The sequence below is a fragment of the Papio anubis genome, chromosome 3 (assembly GCF_008728515.1).
Source record: "Papio anubis isolate 15944 chromosome 3, Panubis1.0, whole genome shotgun sequence".
Classification (NCBI taxonomy): domain Eukaryota; kingdom Metazoa; phylum Chordata; class Mammalia; order Primates; family Cercopithecidae; genus Papio; species Papio anubis.
Window position 1 is genome coordinate 183,050,639 of NC_044978.1, and position 22,075 is coordinate 183,072,713.

Sequence of the window (22,075 nt, forward strand, 5' to 3'; positions counted from 1 at the left end):
TTTTTGTGTTTTTAGTAGAGATGGGGTTTCACCATGTTGGCCAGGCTGATCTTGATCTCCTGACCTCGTGATCCACCCGCCTTGGCCTCCCAAAGTGCTGGGATTACAGGCGTGAGCCACCGCGCCCGGCCAGAGTGGGCTTTTTCCAAGGGCTTCCGTCGGCTCTGACTGGTGACTGTGGGTGGTGACAGATGTGAGCCGCTCTTCTCGTCTCACTAGATACATCTCCTGACAGCACAAAGTCTAAAGAAAACGCAGCCTCTTAATCTTGATTTCCTCACCTTTTCCAGGAAGATGGACTAGTGTCATGAACACTAATCAAAGCAGTACACATTTTAAGGCTCTGTTACTGTGAGGCTGCCGGGAGGGCCCTAAGGGGGCCGTAGCTCACGTCCTGCTCTTTAACACCCACGAAGGGCCACCTGACGTGCTCTGAGTTCAAACCCCAAATTTAACAACCCCTCAGATATGGACTCAGCACTGGGGACCTGAGCACTTGAGATGAGACTGGAGGGGGTGCCAGGGGAGCACAGGGCATCGGGAAGCAGTGGCCACACTGTCTGGGGCCCCACTCAGAGAGTCACCCACACAGTCGCCCAAGCTGACCCATCTGATGGGGGAACCAAGGCCCAGAGAAAGGGGCCTTCTGCATGGCTCAGAGGAGAGAGCCCCAGCGCTATCCACCAACCCATGCTCTTCCCTTAACGTGGTGGAACAAACTTAAAAAGCTTTAAAAATGAGGAAAAAAATGCATGGAGAGAAAGACAGAAAACACAAAGCAGTCCTGGGTCAGAGGAAGGAACAGCACCTTTTATTTCAGATTTACAGAAAAAGTTAGCACGTTTCCACTTGGAGAGATTTCCTACATTAACAAAGTCTGTTTTGAGGAAATAAACACTGAATACATATTTTGAATGGAAATATATAAATGTTAAAGACACACATGAGGCTCATTTCCTGATCAGGGTCTGGGACCCACATACAGAATACAGACCTTACAATAGTACAGTCCATGACACAGATTGTAAAGATTCCGACTTTTTCCCACCACACCCCCTCCCAGCCACTGGACAGACAACTAGCCACAGTCGGGGAGGATCCAACGCTCTCGGCTCGGCAACCACCCGCAAGGAGAGCAAAGTACGAGGGCGTCCCACAGCAAGCCTTACTCCAGCCGCAGGCTCCACCTCCACGCACCAGGTGACGTGACTCACTCGGAGAAGCCATTTGTGGAGGTGGCACATTCACCTGTATGGTCCCAACACAGTCCCAAATCTCAGTCTACAATATCTACGATCTATTCCATATCCAACGGGATGCATTTGGAAAGGAAAACTGCAGGGACTGAGCAGACACAGACTGTCAAGAACTTTCCCGTTGCTTCCCACGTCCACCACAGCCATGCTGCGGCACTGAGCTCCGAGCAGCTTAGCTCCTGACTTTTCAAAGTTTTCTTCAGTCTGAAAATACTTTCTCCACTCTCTACTCAGAATAAGATAGTACCAAGTTGCCTATTTGCCTTAGAAATACATTCCTTCAGGGCAGGGAATGCAGTCTCCTTGATCTATTACAGGGACTTTTCAAGATGATATTACCAAACATAATGGAACCTAGTGAACACATTCCAGCCAACTGCTAAAAGCACATGGCCCTTCAGGGTGACCTGTATGAGCCGCAGTCAGATGCCACCTTCTGTGACTGCAAAGCAGTCCCCTACTCTTCAGAGTGGTGTCATACACATTGAGTTTTTAATTTTTTGACAAAACAAATCCCTTCACAACTTGAATAGGACATCGTTTTTGAAATACAATTACAGACCTTGAACAATAAATATTTCTATAAACTGACATAATTTTCATGTTGAAGTGATGCTTTTGTAAAGAAGGAAGTTGATGGCGAGAAGTACCTCCACAGTGTTTGCGTTTACAAATGACAACAGCCCTGTGCTCAGCAGATTAAATGAGTGTGAAATCAAGACTAATCTCAAACAGGTCTTCCAAGTTAACAGCACAGTAAAATGTTAGTCAAAATTAGTCACTCATCATCTAAAATACTATAGTTCATAACAATATTTATTAAAATGACCCTTCTAGGTTACACAAACTAGAAACTTCCTGGCTACCACTAAATTCTAGGGTCAGGGCGGGGGGTGAGTCTCTGAGAATAGAGGAAGTCTCCATTCACAGAGCACCGCTGCACACCACAATCATCTTCTAACCTGCACAGCCTTTTGTATAGCCGTAGCCACACAGCCCCAAGCAGGTGGCAGCAAGGACCAAGTGTCACCTGTGGCCAGAGTGAGGCCAGGTGGCTGCTGTTCCCAATTCAAGGCCTGCCCCTGTCAAAAGTAAAATGAGTCTAAAATATCCTATCAACCCAACTTTGTCCCACTGTGTCCTGAGCAGCGGCCATCCCACAGGGAGTGTGCTGGGGAGGAGCCTGGTCTGGCTGACTGCAGGCAGCAGGCTGTGCACTGTCTGTAAAGGACTTGAGGACAATGACAAAACTGCCCACAATACACCTGCTTCCACTAGCGCAGTGCTGAGCAAACCCCCCATCAGCCGGACCACGACCCCCACCCCTACCTCAGTCGTTTCTTGAAAATTCTATATGCCTGGATGGTCAGCATGCTTCAAAATATTACCCGAGAGTTATATGCAAAAAGGCCAACAACTACAGGTAGGCTAGAAAAAAACATAAATGTGGACCTAACTCGTAACCATGGAGTTCAGAGGTATCCAACCAACAAGATGAGGCCTGTTGGGCTGTTGGAGAGACACCCTGCTGTGAGAATGTCCCAAAGGAAGCATGCCCCTTGCTCATCCAGTAAAGGAATCAGATGAATATAATACAAATAATTTTCTACCTGCTAGTCAATTTGACATCACTGCCAGGTAAATTAGTGGTAATTTCTAATATTCTAGGTAAAACAATAAAAATGGTACCCAAAGTGATCAAAATCAATTTCGTTGACACAAAGTCCTAAAATATGAGTCAGAATATTTCTTTTAAAATAAGCAAGATCCGCCAGGTGCAGTGGCTCATGCCTGTAATCCCAGCATTTTGGGAGGGTGAGGCAGGCAGATCATGAGGTCAGGAGTTCAAGACCAGCCTGGCCAATACGGCGAAACCCTGTCTCCACTAAAAATACAAAACTTAGCCAGGTGTGGTGGCGGCCGCCTGTATCCCAGCTACTTGGGAGGCTGAGGCAGAATTGCCAGAACCAAGGAGGCGGAGGTTGCAGTGAGCCGAGATTGTGCCACTTACTGCACTCCAGCCTGGGCGACAGAGTGAGACTCCGTTTCTAAATAAATAAATAATAAATAAATAAATGTAAGACCTCCCCCGCCGCCCGCAAATTTTAGAAGCTAATAACAAGCCAATAACAGCTTTGGGAGTATTTTGAGAAACCTTTTCTAATGATAGTTACTTCAGTTTCTCTGGCAAAAGACTATAATTTAGCTTTATAATCTCAAATATAAACTGCGAACCTCAGCAATTACTCTGTTTATAGATTTTTTTAAAACTAAGGTGATGAACCTATTGATTTTAAACGCATAAAATGTTATATTTTCACACTAAGTCAAAAGGGCTCTCACCTGGTCTGTATACAAAAGTTTACCTGGTCAGAGGAACCTTTTAAATTAATTAACAATTTAAAAGGGCTAGATATGTTAGAGAAGTGTGTTATAAGTCAAATGAAAAAGAAATGAAGCAAGCTTGCCAAAGTCAAAATGACCTTATTTTTCATCTACTGCTATCAGACAGGAGCCTCTCCAGTGAGGGGAATCGTGGCTTTACAGTCCTCCAGGCACGTCTCAGGCCCAGATGCAGTGACTGATGTCAGCCATCAGAGGAGCTTCTGCCGCCAAGGCAACCCTTTCAACTCAACTCGATCAAACGAGCCAAGGACTTTTCCCTCATTTGGAAATGCTTATACTGGCTTCCATGCCGGGACACAGAGGAGGACAGAAGCCCAGCTCGCAGCCCTGCTACCACAGGTGCCACCTACTCACATCAGGCTTCTGGCAAGAGCCCTCTCAGGAGCACTTTCTTATCATCTTAATTTTATATACATCCACAGGCACTTTTTTTTGGTTTTGGAACTAGATGCTAATTTATAACCTTACTTTTCTTTTTTAAACATTTCTGTGACAGACTCAGCACTTGTGCTGGCAGCCTCACACACACCTCTGGGCACAAACCGTGGGCAAGGAAGGCCAGGGCCAGGGTCAGGGCAGCATGGGAGCAGCAAATTTGCTCCTGACAGCATGGCTCTCACACAGCATCCTCCCTCCTTTCCTCTGGTGTGCCCAGCTCTTAAAGTCTCCAGCTACATGAAACTCTCCAAATGCCCATCTTCCCACCCCACCCGCGTCTTGTTCCCCAGTCCCTGAGCACCCCATTTTAAATCTACCTAGGCTTCTGTGTGACGTACTTAAACAAAAAACACAAAATCAGATCCCCCTAGAGCTGCGGGGACCCTTCGGAGATCCTCTAAGCACCACTCCACCCACTCAAGAAGCAGCAGTGGGACAGAGGACCCCCGGACTCCTGTCCAAGGACTCTGCACATCACACACAGTCACCCTGTGCCTTTCACCATATGAAAGATTGTGTGTCATGAAACCTCACTTAAGTTTCCTACTGGTTTTAAGGAACAGTCTCTTAAAAACACTGGAGCTGTTTCTAGTTGGGAGATACAGGTATAAGAAATAAAATGTATACTCAAGATAGCACTGAGATGCAACTACACCTAGAGTCCGTATGACTGAAAAAAGACATTTAATTTTTGCATGAACACTGAGGAAAGGCCCACAGATCCATCTAGAGCAGGTGGGGCAATTTTAGAAGCAGATATATAAAGGCTTGATGGTCCAGTGGCTCTCAGATCAGTCTTAGAAAAACAATTCAGGACCTCTATTGCCAATACGTGCACTACCTCAAGATGCCACCCTATTACAATGGAGTACTTACATTTTTAGAACAGCTACAATCTAACCTTCTATATATTCTGACAAGTTTTCACCTCTTGTGAATGCCTCAAGTTTTACACTAGAGAGCCACCTCCCCTCGCCAGGCACAGACATGGTGTGGTGTCCGAAGCGAGTCAAATGGGACTAAAATGGTTCCATGTATGACAACCAAAATTCATCTCAACAACCGGCAATTCAAATGTCTTAAGGCTAGAATGTATCACCATTATTTTGAGGTTCTTATGAAATGAAGGAATTCCATGTTAAATTAGTAGCATAATGAATTTCTGTACTCTTGGCAAGCCAATGGTCCTCTCTAAGTTCTTTTAAAACAAGAGCTCTTTCCAGCCACCTCCTTCAGGAAACCAGGAGATGGCCCTCTTGGAAAACTCCGCTCCTCTATGATGAGCCCACTCCTGGCATCTGAAGTGGGGCAGTGCTGCCACACATGGGACTGTCCTTCTCACTGCAGAGTGCTGAGTTCACTAACCCCCACCCACCTTCTCAATGTCCCCAGGGAACGATGTCACCTCCCGCTGAGAAACACTGTCATGCCCGTCCATGTTCCCCCGTGTGCTCCTTGGGTATTCAGCTGATGCCGATGTCATGCTGCTCTTTGGAAACCATTTGGTCATTTGCAGGGTTTCACTTTCTCCATAATAGAGAGGGAGCACCAACACATTGGCTGACTTCTAATGCATCTATCAGTTATGGGCTAGCTGGCTGGTCACCCACGCAAAATTCATCATGCTGTAATTTCAAATGAAATAACCTTCATTTTCACCAAAAGCCTTTCAGGGTAGAGTCTTTACTTTGGGTGACTGCTTATTGAACCAGAGCCATTTTTATACCATCTTTTTTTCCCCATCTTTAAATTTCATGATTTTTTTTGGAGAATTTTAATTTTACTCTTGAGCTTTTTCATGTCCTTTGGAGTAACATAGCTTAGATTGCTCCTAGGCCATCTTTGGGGCTACGTACCCTGCAACATTTGAGCAGAGCCAATAGAGCGACCCAACCAGCCCTCAGCCATGTAGTCCAGCACCCTAAAGCGCCACACACACAAATCCAGTGTTCTGCCACTTCTAGGTTTATTTCATCCTCGCATGCATAATGCAGTCAAGAGGACCACTGTTCATGCCAAAGCAAAATTTATGCTTTTGGATAAAAATAGAATGATGGCGATTTTATCATTTTTATTATTATAACCATTATTACTGTCACAACAGGAAACCATGGAGTCCTGGCCAGGCACCCTAAGCGTCTTACATGCGTTACATTACTTAATGGTTTACAACAAAATATTAGTCAGAAACGTTCATTAAAGATAAAACACAGCCAAAGAATCTGCTGGGAATGAACTATGGGCTACTCGCATGGTACTGTGAATAGTACACCTTCTGCTTTTATGAGCTGAAGGGCAAGTAAGCCTTTTCCTCGCCATGCAAAAATGCGGACACCTGGGGCAGGACACCAGGCTGCTCCCCTACATTAAGACAATGAAACATGAGGGCTGATGCTCTACAGAAGCAACTAATGCAGCAGTTCGTATAAATAACCTGATTACAGTATCCCCCTGGTCTGGGGCCTTGGATCAAAAGGGTTAAATGGTTCACAACAATACTGTAAATGGTATTTTTTTCTAAAAATTTACTGTATCTAGTGTCGTAATAAAACTGTTTAGTAAAAAAGGATAGAATCAAAACTCTTCCTGCCTCTTATGTTGGAAATTAGTGTAGTATCTACAATACTGAACATATCTCATTGGCAATAAGAACAGCTGATGAGGACTCCTCCTAACATGTGCTGTTAGTTTGTTTCTGAGGGTACCGACGCTGATATTTTCCACAAAAATCCAGCAAGTTAAAAACTAGAGGAAAAGCAACTCTAAGAGGGCCACCCGTTCCGTGCAAGGCCCTGCTGCAGCTCTGGACAGCCCCCAACTAAAGGGCCTGCCTTTCAACTTGAAATCTACATGGACCACTGGAATATGAACGTGTTTCTATTATGAGATGAATGTGATTGATTAAATGGCCTTGATTAGGTATCTTACCTTGGTCTTAAAATTTGTTATCTGTTTTCTTCATTGTATGTGTTTATTAATACCAGTAAAAACAGATTATCACACATCTTCCATAAAATGATTGTGATAGAAATGTCACTGAGTGTGTACGATGATACGCCACCTGCAGCAGCATCCTGGAATATTACATCATTCTAAGTGCAGTACAGGGCAGCTGGGTTCAAATCCAACTTGACTGGTGTGGGCTCCCACAAAAGCTGTTACCAGTGAAGGCGAAAAAAATAAGAATTTGCTCTACTAAAGGAATAAAAAATGAAGTTACAAAACAAATCACATTAATTCCTTCACAGGCCTTTGTCATGCAAGTGTGTAATTTTAATCTATTCTCTTCCTCAGGGTGATGTAGTACCATGTAATAATTATTCCAATAAAAATTTTTATCACATATACCTTTTTCAAGAAGAATTTAAACTATAACATGACCTAAAGTGTTCTGAAATACCAACCCTATGAAAGTACCTTATTTCAAACAAATATGATGAAAGGGAGGAAATACAAACATGCAAAGGGGGTGTGACCCAAATGGGTGTGTGTCAGTGTGGACCTCAAACAGCAATTCTCATGGTCACCTAACTCACATCAGAATCGGGCCCAGCAGTCAACAGAGTGTTTTTTATAACACTACACTTTGCCTCATATGCTAACAGGCATTCAGTATTGGAAACATCACAAACATTTACTGTAGCTCAGTCGCATTAATACATAACAGACAAGTTTATTTGTTCACCTAAAGTTGTTTTAACAGCATAATTCTATAAAAATGAACACTAATGGAAGATTTATCTAAGCCATACAAAAGTAGCTTAATGGAAAAGACCCAGTAATTTAAATGTTTTCATATAAGGAACATGATGCACACTATGGGATCTATGCATCACCTTCAAAATGTAGGAAGGTGCATTGATTTCACATATTTAACGTATTATATAAATGTATTTAACAGCCTATCAACTTCTGACATTCTAAAGAATTAAAAGTTAAGTCTAATGATGATAAAATACTTCATCTAAGTCTTCTCAAGGTCAGAACAACTGCCTAGGCCAGGGAGACTGAGCTCCCCTGACTCATGGGCAGGCCTCAACCCCTGCTGCACTAGCCTCATGCATGACTCTGAATCAAAGTCTTTGATATACATGACTTAGGATTAGGAATAACAGACAAGATTCCAGCAGGCTCCATGTTCTCTCTATTGTACCTGACAACAGCATAAGCAACAACTCAAGTGAATAACTGGACCAAAATTATGATAACAGAAAAACTCATTAAAAATGTTGTTTAAAGCAAAAATCTCAACTTCAGTGAAAAATGTTTAATATTCTTCTTTGGAACTGTAAATGACCTTTCATTTAATTTTCTAGGATTTTAACCTGAACTTGGACGGAAAGAAAGGAAAAATAATTTGTATAAAATTTGCCTTTCCATATTTCAGTAAGCTCCTAGATGTTTCAGTTAATAATTCTTACTGCATTTTCTCCAGTGTGTCCCAGCGTCACAAATGCTTAGTTATCTACATGTATCAAACTGTAAACCAGCCCCAGTCCCACCATCCATGAGCAGGTCTCAGCCACTACTGAGTTGGTTTGAGTCACTGCAGAAAATCCCACTCGGAGGAGTGGTCGCTATCTGCACCACCACGAAGGATTCAGAGCGGCAAGCCGCAGAGCTCTCTGAGGCCCGCACAGGCTGCCCAGGTCCCTGACCTTCCTGCACTGGAAGGCCTACCCTCCTCTAACGAGTGGAAACAACTGAGGCACACCCCATCCTTCCTGGGGACCACAGCAGGGACCTGGTCAGAAGTGCCGCCTTCTGACTCAGCACGAGTAAGGGGCCTGTCCAGCCCTTGCCTCACTACCCTGTTCCAAAAGGGCCCCCGGTTATCATCCCCTCATAAATATGACAAAAACAGGACCCATGTCTACAATGAGAAAATCAGCATCACGGAGAACCAAATAACAAGAAATTAAAACTCCAAAGCTCTATGAAGGTAATCCCTAAAAATCAGGAAACCAAAACTACCTCTGAACAAAAAAGTGTCACACCTACATTCTGTGGCTATTTGTTTTGTTTTTGGCAACAGCAAAAATTTTAGGTTTGATAATAAAGTCTAAGTGTCATGTTACAATGATGGCAGGCAGCAGTCTCAAATGGCTTTATTTTGCTATCATATACTTTGCAAGTCCAGAACACAGGAGTCATATTACAGTGGTAGTTCTGACTCACCTCAACACTCAAGTAACTAAAAATGTGCCAGAATTTAAAGGATCAAAGCCATGAAATGCATGAGAACAAAGAAATCTTTGGCTTCCTCCATGAGCCTAGGTCTGGAAGCAACAGGAATCAGGTGTGGTGTGTGAGTCGCCCTCCACCCCACTCAGTATGTCAGCTCAACTGACACTGTGCCCTTTCAGAACCAACGCAGACTTACTTCCATGTGAACTCTTACAGTGTGAGGGCTACACAGAACACAACATTCTTAAGACAGATTTTAAGAACTATGAAACTGCATCAAGACTGAAGTATACCTGTACATGTACACACTGTGTGCGTGTGTATAAAAAGTGCTCAAACTAACATAGTGCACTGTTTGTCCATTTCATGAATGTGAGATAGCCATGAGGCCCTAAAGCATCTGCACTGGCAGTGAGCACCAATGCTGTACTTATGAAGTCTGAGCGTTACTCACACTGCAGCGTGGGCAGCTAAATGGCCTTCATACCAATGCCATGGTTACTGTTATTATTATTATTTTACCTCATTCTCAGTTAAGGATGCAGAAGGAGATGAACTTTTGCTAAACCCAAGAGCTGAAGATGCTGCCGTGGAAGCCCGATTTCGCTTCTTCAGTGGTTTGCATGCATCAGACAGATTTTTCGTTGCTGTAAAATAATTTTGGTTTGTAAAGTTTCAAATCATAAACCCTTAATCTTTTTACTGCTTTAAAATTACCCCTCAAATAAGTGAAGTTCTAAAGATGAATCTTCTGAATTCCTTTGTCCTTCTGGCTTTTTATCATGGAAAAAATCTGAACATAAACAAAAGCAGACAAACTGTACAATGAACCCCATGTCCTCACTACTTGGCCCCCAAAAACATCAACCTGGGGCCAGCACGGCTCTATCCATATCTGGTTCCATGTCCCCCTGCCAGGTTATTCTGAAGGAAATCTCAGACATATCATTTCATCTATAAAAAGTTTAGCACAAATCTCTAAACCTAAAGTCTTACATATAACCACACTACTCTCATGCTTAAAAGTAATAATGCTCTTATATCATCAGCTAGTGTTCAAATGTCCAATTGCTCACAAATGTTTAAAAAAAAAAAAAAAAAAGTCTGTTTAACCGATTTTTAAAAGCCAGTCCAGCACCTCATGCAAAACAAGAAAAACAGAGCCATTTCCAATCCCCCCTCACTCTCCTCCCCCAAGGTTTTGTTTTCCTTTTAATTAAGAGTTGGAGAAGGTATGACTTCTTCAATAAGGGATCAAACAGGTATTTCAAAAAGATACCTAAAAGGTAAAAGGAAGTGTAATTTCCCCTCTTATTTTTTGGCAGTTATTTTTCATATATGTTTTAAGCTAGTTTCTTTAGCATGTGAAATATAATGAGCCCTTACTGTTAGCTTACATGCAGAGGGTCAGGGTACTGAAGGGTGACAGAATCTACAGTAGCAACTGGCACCATCAAGAAACCTGAAAACTTCTGGTTGAAATCACTTTTCTAGTAAAATTTCAAACTGAAAATAATAGAGCCAAGTAAAAAGTAACTTCAATAAAATTTAGCCAAACCCTTCAAAACAGCATACACATTAAAACAGTTTATTTTTCAACTGCAAGAGAACCTCCCTTCCTTCTTTTTCACTCCTAGCTTAATTGTGGATTCCTCCCCTGGCCTGTTCCCCTTCACCAGCCCCGGCCTTCCCCTTTCACACTCTCAACCCACCCACCCAGCCCAGCCTGGGCACCCAGAAGCCAAGAAGGAAAGGGCGCTGACCACATTACCTGCCTGGCTCTTGAGCGAGGAGGCTGCCTCCATGGCCTTGTAAGAGCTTGTTCTGGCCGTTTTGTCAGTGACTGTGTCTCTCTATTATTTAAAAAAAAAAAAAAAAAAAAAAAAGGAAAAAAAGAAAAAAAAGAAAAAGAACAACAAAAGGAAAAGAAAGGAAAAAATCTCCTCATGTGAATGAACACAGGTTGCTGAAAAGTTTCGTGGCAGAAACTTCTTCCTTTGGAAATGTGTTCCACACACAAGTCATCCGTGGTTGCCCAATCTCAGACTTTTTTTCACAATCTGGACTGATTCTTTCTTCGCACCTCCCGCTCTCGCATCTGTCAGGAGGGCGAGGTGGGTGGGGCCACGCCAAGACCTGCTGCAGTCATGTGGTTAAGACACCTGATACAAGTCGTATTTAACATGCACCTAGACTCTCCACTGAACCCAGAGCAGAGCATGAACATGAGAAAAACTGATCCTTCCATTCAAGAGGTGCCCAATCAAGTTAGACTCAGCCCTGCTAAGTCAGGACCAACATTACTAGTATCACTACACTGAGGATTTCCAATTTTTAGACAAACTCCCGATACACCTAATGAACAAGGATCATCAGTAAAATATGTCACAACTGAGAAAAGCAAAAAAAGGGAGAAATGATCATGAAGCTTTTATCGAGGGCCGAGATTCTGAAGGGTGTGGCTGAAAAATGCCCTGTCCCCAGAGCACTAGAGCAGTGCTGCCCAGGGAACGACTTGCCACTCCTGCACTCATACCCAATCTCACCCACCTGCCTGGAACCAGAGCTGGTAAGACAGGATGCAGTGGTGTGGAGTCCAGAGGATCATGCACAAGGTGACAGGAGAATGCACTTGAGACGGTGCCCAGCATGTCAGAAGTGCTCAGTGCACATTGGGTGTCATATGTGGTTTGGATCAGGTTTATAAACCCAAATCTGAAGAGACACCACTACTTCTTTTTATCATGTGCTATCTCCTGAGATAGTAGCTAATAAAACATTACTAGCCACTTAATGTGAATTTTAGTATTTTGAGTTTCCAGGGTCACATATTTTTTAGGTATACTATTTACACAAATATTTCAAAGCAATCAGTTTCAGTATGATTGCCAGCAAAGGGCTACTTTAATAGAAGGTAACCTGGTCAGCCACAGTGGCTCACACCTATAATCCCAGCACTTTGGGAGGCGGAGGTGGGTGGATTACTTGAGGTCAGGATTTTGAGACCAGCCTGGCCAACATGGTGAAACCCCATCTCTACTAAAAATACAAAAAAATTAGCTGGACATGGTGGCACGCACCTGTAATCCCAGCTACTCGGGAGGCTGAGGCAGGAGAAGCACTTGAATCCAGGAGGCGGAGGTTGCAGTGAGCTGAGATTGCACCACTGCACTCCAGCCTGGGTGACAAAGTGAGACTCGCTCTCAAAAAAAACAAAAAACTTAGGCGACCAGAGCAAATATTAAGTGCACGCTTCCTGGTAACTATAAACCTTAGTGACTACAGGTGAATCTGACCTAGCTTACTGCTGAACACTTGCTCGCTCAACAACCTCACCTGATGGCAGGTGCCCCAGAAGAATGTTCTGTTGGCCAGAAAAATGGGGCAGGGCCTGCCTGCTCCTCTCAACTATAAATACGAGTTTAAAGAAATAAGATGAATGATATGGTGCCCACATATTTACACCTTAGCAATGTGAGATTTATTTTCCATTCTTTGAAATAAAAAGAACATTTTATTTAGATCAGTGAAAGACAGAATGAAGCTTTACTCAAAATCACAAATATACAACTACTCTGTCAGAACTTTTTTTTTTGAGACAGAGTCTCCTTCTGTCACCCAGGCTAGAGTGCAGTGGCGCGATCTCCGCTCACTGCAACCTCCGCCTCCCAGGTTCAAGTGATTTTCCTGCCTCAGCCTCCTGAGTAGCTGAGATTACAGGCATGTGCAACCACACCTGGCTAATTTTTGTATTTTTAGTAGAGATGGGGTTTCACCATGTTGGCCAGACTGGTCTCAAACTCCTGACCTCAGGTGATCCACCTGCCTCAGCCTCCCAAAGTGCTGGGATTACAGGGGTGAGCCACCACACCCAGCCAGAACTATTATCAAATAAAATAGAAATGCAAAGTACTAAGTCTAATTAAAGTCTCAGTTCATGAAAAAGTTAACTGGACGGACATCTGAGACAGCTGAAACGAATGGCACTACTTCATACACGGAAAAGGGCTCACGTCTTCTACATGCATGGCACCATATGCTAGACAGGATAACCCAGGGCCTGCTTGGTTGGTCTCACTCCCCTGCAGGCACCAGGCAAACTGTGCCCCTGGACACACGCTGGCAGTAAGTGAGGAGCACAAGGATCAGGGGCTGGCTTTGTAGCTATGCTGCCCTTTTCCTGCACAGCTGTTTAGTATTCCCATTCAGTAAACAACAACATGAATTACTAATGAACTAAAATGAGTCTATAAAATCTAGGTTCATTGCCTTTAATGAATTGTTGACTTTTTTACTGACATGTAACACATATCCTTAATGGACGTTCATGCCAGTTCATTACTTACATCCTGAATAATAAGCCCTATAGAGAGGTTATGGTGTTTGGGGTTTTGTTTTTTTGAGACACAACCTTGCTGTGTCGCCCAGGCTGGAGTGCAGTGGCGTGATCTCAGCTCACAGCAACCTCTGCCTGTCAGGTTCAAGTGATTCTCCTGCCTCAGCCTCCTGAGTAGCTGGCATTACAGGCACATGCCACCACGCCCGGCTAATTTTTTGTATTTTTAGTAGAGACGGCGTGTCGCCATGTTGGCCAGGCTGGTCTTGAACTCCTGACCTCAAGCAATCCACCTGCCTCGGCCTCCCAAAGTGCTGGGATTACAGACGTGAGCCACCACACCTGGCCGAAGAGGTCATTTTTAATGACAATTTTGTCCAATCTAAAAAACAAGTATTACTCAAAGCATTTGGATGTCTGTTTTCTTGGAAAGCAACATATCATCAGTTTCTGTGATAACACCCCTGGCGGGTAAGAACTTGCTTTCTTAAGCAGCCTTTCTCAATGGGGTTCTGTGAGCAATGCAAGCCTTCTGCTGAATACCAGCCTGGGAGGAGGTGAGTGTACCGCCACCTGCATTTCGTGTGTGCTCCCATGCAGGGAAAAAGTGGCACCAAGAGTCCCGCAGCATACACACTGACAGGTCGGGCAAACCTGGAACACAATTACCTTCCGAAGACTGTGCTTGTCTGTCCTGAGTCTTTTCCTGGGTGTGTCCTCAACTTCAACATCTTCTGTAGGGTCCTGTGTCCTCTTTGTGTGGTTTCTTTTTTTCCCATTTACGTTACCTGGAATGGGGGATGGGGAAAACGTAGATGAAAACCACTCCAAAAGCTGCCTTCGAAGCACTGTGAGAACATACCCAGGGCATTCAACATATAGATCCAGCGTGATGTGTTTCCTGTAACCCTGCTGATTTCCAGGGCTTATGTCTTACAGATCAAATCTCTTTACAACAAAAAAACTGGCGACTGTATCTAACCTTAGAGATTACATTCAGCTCACTTTGGCCTCCCAAAGCGCCAGAATTATAAGCATGAGCCATCCTGCCTGGCCAAGGATTCCAAGGATTGCTTTTCTTTTTTTTTTTTTTTTAAAAGATGGTGTCCTGCTGTGTTCCCCAGGCTGGAATGCAGTGGCGTGATCTCAGTTCACTGCCACCTCCCCTTCCCGGGTTCAAGCGATTCTCCTGCCTCAGCCTCCCGAGTAGCTGGGACAACAGGCGCATACTACCACACCCAGCAAATTTTTGTATTTTTAGTAGAGAGGGGGTTTCCCCATATTGTCCAGGATGGTCTCGATCTCTTGATCTCGTGATCCGCCCACCTCGGCCTCCCAAAGTGCTAGGATTACAGGTATGAGCCACTGCACCTGGACAGGATTGCTTTTCTTATTCAGCAATCCCCCCAAGGCTACCACAGTGCCCAGGACAGGGGTGTAATAAATAGTTTTCAAATATCAGACTTACATTTTATCTACAAAACTGCTTATCTGAACCTTTGTAAACAAACCTGAGCACACAGCAAGTATGCAATATATTTTTGTCCAATTAGTGACTCACCTTACCCTAAAAGACTTCCAGAACTTTCTTTTTTATTACTTTTATATTTATTTATTTAAAGATAGAGACAGGATCTCACTATGTTGCCCAGATTGGTCTTGAACTCCTGGCTTCAAGTGATCATCCCACCTCAGCCTCTGAAAGTGTTGTGATTATAAGTGTGAGCCATCGGGCCAGGTGGGGTGGCTCATGCCTGTAATCCCAGCACTTTGGGAGGCCGAGGTGGGTGGACCACCTGAGGTCAGGAGTTCGAGACCAGCCTGACCAACATGGAGAAACCCCGTTTCTACTAAAAATACAAAATTAGCCGGGCATGGTGGCACATGCCTGTAATCTCAGCTACTCGGGAGGCTGAGGCAGAAGAATCACTTGAACCCAGGAGGTGGAGGTTGCAGTGAGCCAAGATCGTGCCATTGCACTCCAGCCTAGGCAATAAGAATGAAACTCTGTCTTAAAAAAAAAAAAAAAAAAAAAAAATCTTTTCCTTACTAACATTCAAAGACTTGTGGAATTTAAGTTGAACTTTAAAAAAAAAAACCACTTGCTACTTTTTAAACATTTCCTTAAAGAACCATGTTAAGTAGTAACACTACATTTATATATGCAAATTAACTCCATGTTTGCTCAACTGTGCCATGTGCTAGGTGTTCCCAGGAATAGCCGCTAATCCAAGACCTAAGGCATCCAAACAACACTGACCTAAGACAGTAAGGTGTGAAATAAGAGTGCAAATTCTAGACAGATGATTAATTTCAACATGCCAATGTTGATTTTAAATATAAATCCAATATTTTCATTTGCATGACTGCTTTACAGACAGGTTCAGGGTTTTTATTAATGGACTCTTCATAAAACATCTAGCAGAAGGACACTGTTGCTCTGAAGGACACTGTCACCCTCAAGCCTCACTACTGTTGGGACAGAAGACACCAGCAAAAGAGTGCTCAGCTCCACAGGGTCCAGCAAGGCCTCAGTTAGACTTACAAGTAAGTGTCCATGCCCTGGTGCCAATGCTTTCACAGAGCCTCACCTCGGGTCTAGGCCAATGCAAAAGAAGAGTCAGCAGCCAGAGCATGGGGGCCCTTACCAGCTGCAGTTCCAGCCTGGCGTGATGGGGGTCAGGTAAGCAGCCCTCATGAAAGCTCCACTCTTGGCCACACTGCTGCAGGCTGGCGTAAAGGCGGCCTGAGGAAGAAGCTCGTGGAATGGTCGGCAGCAGGACCTGCTCAGCCACTGCCAAGCATAGGCACCATATGGCACAGTCAGCCAAACTCTCGAGGACCCCTTCAGGCAGGTCTGCCTTCAGAACACCTGTTCATGAGCACAACGCCAGCCCCGCACCTCTGGTTTCCCACAGGCGAGGTCCTTGACACAGTACCTCCTAAGCACCTCTCCATTCATCCAGGATGAGGCAGCAGCAGCCATTTCTCACAGAAATAAGCAACAATCCATCTATATGGATTTTCGGGGTTTTTTGTTTTTTTTTTTGAGATGGAGTTTCGCTCTTGTTGTCCAGGCTGGAATCCAATGGCACGATCTCGGCTCACTGCAATCTCCACCTCCCAGGTTCAAGCAATTCTCCTGTCTCAGCCTCCCAAGTAGCTGGGATTACAGGCATGTGCCAGCACACCCGGCTAATTTTGTATTTTTAGTAGAGATGGGGTTTATCCATGCTGGTCAGCCTGGTCTCGGACTCCCAACCTCAGGTGATCCGCCCACCTCGGCCACCCAAAGTGCTGGGATTACAGGCACGAGCCACTGTGCCTGGCTGGATTTTTTTTTTTTGAGACTGAGTCTTGCTCTGTCGCCCAGGCTGGAGTGCAGTGGCGTGATCTTGCCTCACTGCAACCTCTGCCTCCCGGGTTCAAGAGATTCTCATGCTTCAGCCTCCCGAGTACCTGGGATTACAGATATGCGCCACCACGCCTGGCTAATTTTTTTGTATTTTCAGTAGAGATGGGGTTTCACCATGTGGGCCAGGCTGGTCTTGGATTCCTGGCCTTAAGTGATCCACCCACCTTGGCCTCCCAAAGTGCTGGGATTCCAGGTATGAGCCACCGTGCCCAGACATCTGTGTAGATTTCTAACACTGAGGCCATGGGCGCGTGACAAAGATGTGGTGTGCCATCTTAGTTGTTAGCACCAGGGTCACCTGAGAGTCAGGATTAAAGGGCACCCAAGAACCTGCACACACCTGACACACACTGTGGGCAGAAACTCACCTGTCACTTCTATCCACTAAGCACTCAGCAAAATATAACACCATCAAATTTATGCTTACACTTCGAGGGTAAGCTGAATCTGGCTTCAGGAAGAGCTGGCTCATTTTTACATAAGCCAGTCATTTAAAGGGAACATGTCTCTAAATTTAGCGTATTGATAGAGTGAGGAATACTTTCTTTTCAAGAAAATATACAAGTCCTAAATATCCTTGCCATTCTAAATTACAGTATTTGCAATGAACACTGAGCAAACTGAACAAAATTCAAGATTAATGAGATAGTTGATGAAGAGATCTAGAAACACCTAAATCAAGAGGAAAACATCTGACAAAGAGAAAGGTGACAGCAGCACATGTGACCAGACCCTATCGCTTCTGGGCTCCGACTTTCTTTTAGGTGAGTCTTGAAACACTTTATGTTTGGTCTCTCCAGAGCTCCTCAATGATGAATCTTCAGAGATACAGTACTTTGGTATTTTCCATTGATACCTAGATATGTCACTTATTTTTACATTCAAATATCAGTCTTCCACAATTTGTGTCCAAGCACACACATATCACGAATCTAACCATTGTTACACATCTTCAAATCTTACAGTGTCAGCTCTGCCCAAGGCAAAGTAGCACTTTCTGTTTTCTAAGCCGAAGGCCTAGGAAGGACCAAAGGACACCTGAATTCAAGGTCAGTCCAGTCACCCTTCTTGCGCTATGAGCTCTCGGGCAAACAGGCCAGGAGCTGCCCACACTCCAGGCCCCTGTAAGGTGCAGACTATAGCCGAAACCAGGAGGGTCGCTCTCAGAAGCATGGGAAGTGCTGCCTCCTCGGAAGTCACAGGCCTGAAGGCTGACGCTACCACATCATGTAAGCCTGGAATCCAAGAGACAACCTTCCCTCCCCTTCCTTCTTCTGTCCTCTCTCACACAGCCCCATCAGCAGCAGTGACCACAGTGGCTGCTCAACTTGAGCAGGAGAGCAAGGGAGCCACAGGCCAGTCGGGACCACACAGAATAGCTCTCATAAGCCAGGAAACGCAGACGGCAGAGGCTGTTTTTACTGTGGCCACACGCACTTGGACCGCTGGTCCAAACCCCATGGGTCAGAAATGGGGAGAGTGGACACACTTCCCTACAGTTCCAAGACCAGAGCTCAGTTTGCTACACTACACACATCAACCCAAGCGGAGGACACCAGCATGATGCTATGTTTACCAGAGTCTTCTTCAGCCTGGACAGAGGCCACCAGGGCAAACTTGGTGTTGTAGCGCGCTCTCTGCTTCTCACTCAGCAGACTCCACTGTGACCTGAGCAGCTCTTCAATCTCCTCACCTGAAGCATCTGGGTGCTCAGTCACCACCTGTGGGCATGGGAGAAGGTGCAATGAGAAGTTAAATCCGTAAAACTCACTGGGTTTTGTTTTGCATGAAATTAAATGCACGGCCCTTTAGAACTTAGTGTGTCGCATTTTTATTCCCACATCATGGAACTAGGTCCATAAAAGCTTCAAAGAAAAGTAGTGCTTAACTGGGCCGGGCGCAGTGGCTCACGCCTGTAATCCCATCACTCTGGGAGGCCGAGGCGGGCGGATCACGAGGTCAGGAGATCGAGACCATCCTGGCTAACACAGTGAAACCCCGTCTCTACTAAAAAAAATACAAAAAATTAGCTGGCCGTGGTGGCGAGGCCTGTAGTCCCAGCTAATCGGGAGGCTGAGGCAGGAGAATGGCGTAAACCCAGGAGGCGGAGGTTGCAGTGAGCTGAGATCGCGCCACTGCACTCCAGCCTGGGGTACAGAGCGAGACTCTGCCTCAAAAAAAAAAAAAAAAAAAAAAAGAGAAAGAAAAGTAGTGCTTAACTGATGCTGTGACTCACTAAAAACTCATACATGAGAACAGTGCCAGTGAAAACAATTCAATTCTACTTCTGTAAATGCTGGAAACGATACATGACAAAAATATATACATACTTTTCCAAAACCACTAACTTAAGACCCAGCCTCTAGGCATCCCTGAAAAATTAGCTGTAGAGCCAGTGCCACAGGAACGAATGCCGCCCCTGAGCATGGAGGTGGGCTCAGCTCAGCATCCTCACTGGGCAGCACCCACTCTCGTCTTTCACATACAGGCCCTGGACAGGGGTGAAGGCACACACCAAGGAGTGCAAGCTGGCTTCTGTCACAGCCCAGGTCAGCACACGGAGACAACCTTGCACAGCCAAGAGACGAGGCTTCCCTACTCGCCAGCCACACGAGGGCTGCCAGCATCAATACCCAGAGCATACTAGAAATGCAGACTCCCAGGCCCCACCCCAACCTGCCTACCAGGAATCTGTACTTTTACAGGGTCTCCAGGATGATCCGCAGACACACTGAAGTCTGATCCTGGGGCCTTGGCTGCACCTGGTAATAACCTGGGGGTTTGAAATCCCATGGTGCTTAGGTCCCACCCAAGATCAACCCAATCCGGCAGGTCTGGCCTCAGTGATTTAAAGATTTCCCAGGGGTTGCTAATGTGTCCCCAAGTCCGAGAGCCACGGATATTGAGAGCAGGGCACAGGGCTGACACACTAATGCCTGCCAGCCAGGTGTAACCCACCACCTGCTTCTCTTCAATGTCTGAAAAATGTCATAATATTTCATGACACAAAAATTACAGGAAATTCAAACAACAGTGTCCACAATGTTTTATGGATCTCAGCCCCACACATTTGTTCCCATGCTGCCCATGGCTGTCTTCCTGCCACAACAGCAGAGCTGAGCAGTCAGAACAGAGCCCTCACTGCTCACCAGCCCTTTGGAAACAGTCTGCTGACTGGCTCGGTACCAACCAGCATGCTCCAGGGCCAGACCCGGCTCTTACGCTGGCTCCTCTACTAGGTAGTTCCGTGGACTCTGGCGAGTGAAGGCACTGTCTCTGCCTCCACTCTGTGAAATGGGGCAGTAACACTCCACCTGGCAGTGCTAAGGAACCATCAGGTTAGTGTTGGCTGGTTACCATCACCACCTGGACCTACCACCTGCCCAGCCAATACAGGTAACCTCTGCCCCCAAACCCAAACCCCTCCTCACAAGATAGTCACCACAGATGGCTTCTTATAGCCTCCTATGGCCCCACCATCTGCCCTCCTGTTGCCTGGATGAGTCATGGGCTCCACTCCCTCCTGTCCTCACCCTGGCCTGGACACCAACATCCACCAATGCCCACCCACCTCTCTAGAAAACCTGCAGACACCCCCAGCCTAATTGCCTGGGACCTCCCACCTCAAGGGCACCTTCTGAAGTTCCGGGTCTGGCTCTGACCTCCAGCACTCCACCAGTGTTCCCTGTGGGGTCCCTGTCCCCAGCCCTGCGTATGCCTACTCCTGCCACATCCCTCCCAACCCAGCAGGCCCTGCCCTGATTGCTGCCATGACCCACTCCATGAGCCCACCCATGCCCAACTCTTCAAGCTCCAAGGGCCTCAGCTCTTCAACCAGCGAAAGTTTCTGCACAGGGCTTCGGATCCACAGCACACCTGCCTCTCATCTCCTCAAACACAGTACATTCCTTCATAGGCCTGCTGCCCTTCCACCCACCTCTGCCCCTAGCACCCCATCACCCACCATGACTCCAGAGCCCCCAGTCAGGATGAATCGTAACAGTGTCCTTTACTGCTTCATCAAAGCAGAGTCACAAGCACCCTGCAATCACCCCGCCTCACAAGACAGCCACCACAGACAGCTTCTGTAGGGAAGCCAGGAAAGTATCATCATCATTTTAGGTTAACAGAGCAATGACTCCTCATTAAAGTCTCCCAGCTTCACAATGAAACCGTATGGTATGATGGTTACGAGTTCTGAAAACATAAAAGTGCACGCTCACACACACAATTAGGGTCAGGTCCCAATTCTACTTCCTGACTGCATCATCTCACTGAAACCTTACAACTTTAAGCTCAGGTTAGCCAGCTATAAAGCAGAGATAATTTATATCTACCTTTTAAGGTCATTCTGAGGAGTACTAAATATACTTTTGTACAATAACATACTGGCAAGTATCTGACATGTGGTAAGCACTCAATAGTCACCACTTCATTATTCTTAACATATCAAAAACAAGCTGGACACAGTGGCTCATGCCTATAATCCCAACATTTTGGGAGGCCTAAGTGGGAAGATCACTTGAGGCCAGGAGTTTGAGACCAGCCTAGGCAACAGAGCAAGGTCATGTTAAAAAAAAAAAAAAAAAATTATTTTTAAATTGGCTGGGTATGGTGGCAAGTGCCTATAGTCACAGCTACTTGGGAAGTGGAGGTGGAAGCATCACTGCAGCCTAGGAGTTCAGGGCTGCAGTGACCTACGATTGCGCCACTGCATTCCAGCCTGGGAAACAGAGTAAGATTCTGTCTCAAAAATAAACAAAAATTTAAAACATACCAAAAAACATGGAAAACCAAATTTCCACAATCCCACAGCTGACTAAAACATTGCCAATATAATTGGAGACTCTACAAATCACAGTCTTCAGATCACATTCCCCTCCTTCATCCTTCATCCCACCTGCTCCCTACACGTCTTTTTTTTTTTTTTTTTTTTTTTAAAAGACAGAGTCTCACTGTGGCCCAGATTGGAGTACAATGACGTGATCTCAGCTCACTGCAACCTCTGCCTCCTGGGTTCAAGTGATTCTCCCACCT

At 45.4% G+C, this 22,075-nt stretch overlaps 1 protein-coding gene across 8 annotated transcripts in view; it reads right to left on the reverse strand.

The window, feature by feature from the left end:
* The window catches only part of NSD2 (nuclear receptor binding SET domain protein 2), a 113,385-nt gene that overhangs the window by 32,238 nt on the left and 59,072 nt on the right, over nt 1-22,075 (reverse strand). For 5 of the 8 annotated variants that reach the window (XM_031664786.1, XM_031664788.1, XM_031664787.1 and 2 more), the window contains 4 exons: nt 18,615-18,759; nt 14,293-14,411; nt 11,059-11,140; nt 9,810-9,934 (listed from right to left, as the gene is read on the reverse strand). In XM_031664786.1, coding sequence (XP_031520646.1) covers nt 9,810-9,934; nt 11,059-11,140; nt 14,293-14,411; nt 18,615-18,759 — 471 coding nt within the window. Of the gene's footprint in view, nt 1-789; nt 7,256-7,733; nt 9,935-11,058; nt 11,141-14,292; nt 14,412-18,614; nt 18,760-22,075 lie in introns of those variants that run through there. The other 3 variants (XM_031664792.1, XM_031664793.1, XM_031664790.1) reach the window with 3 other exon arrangements.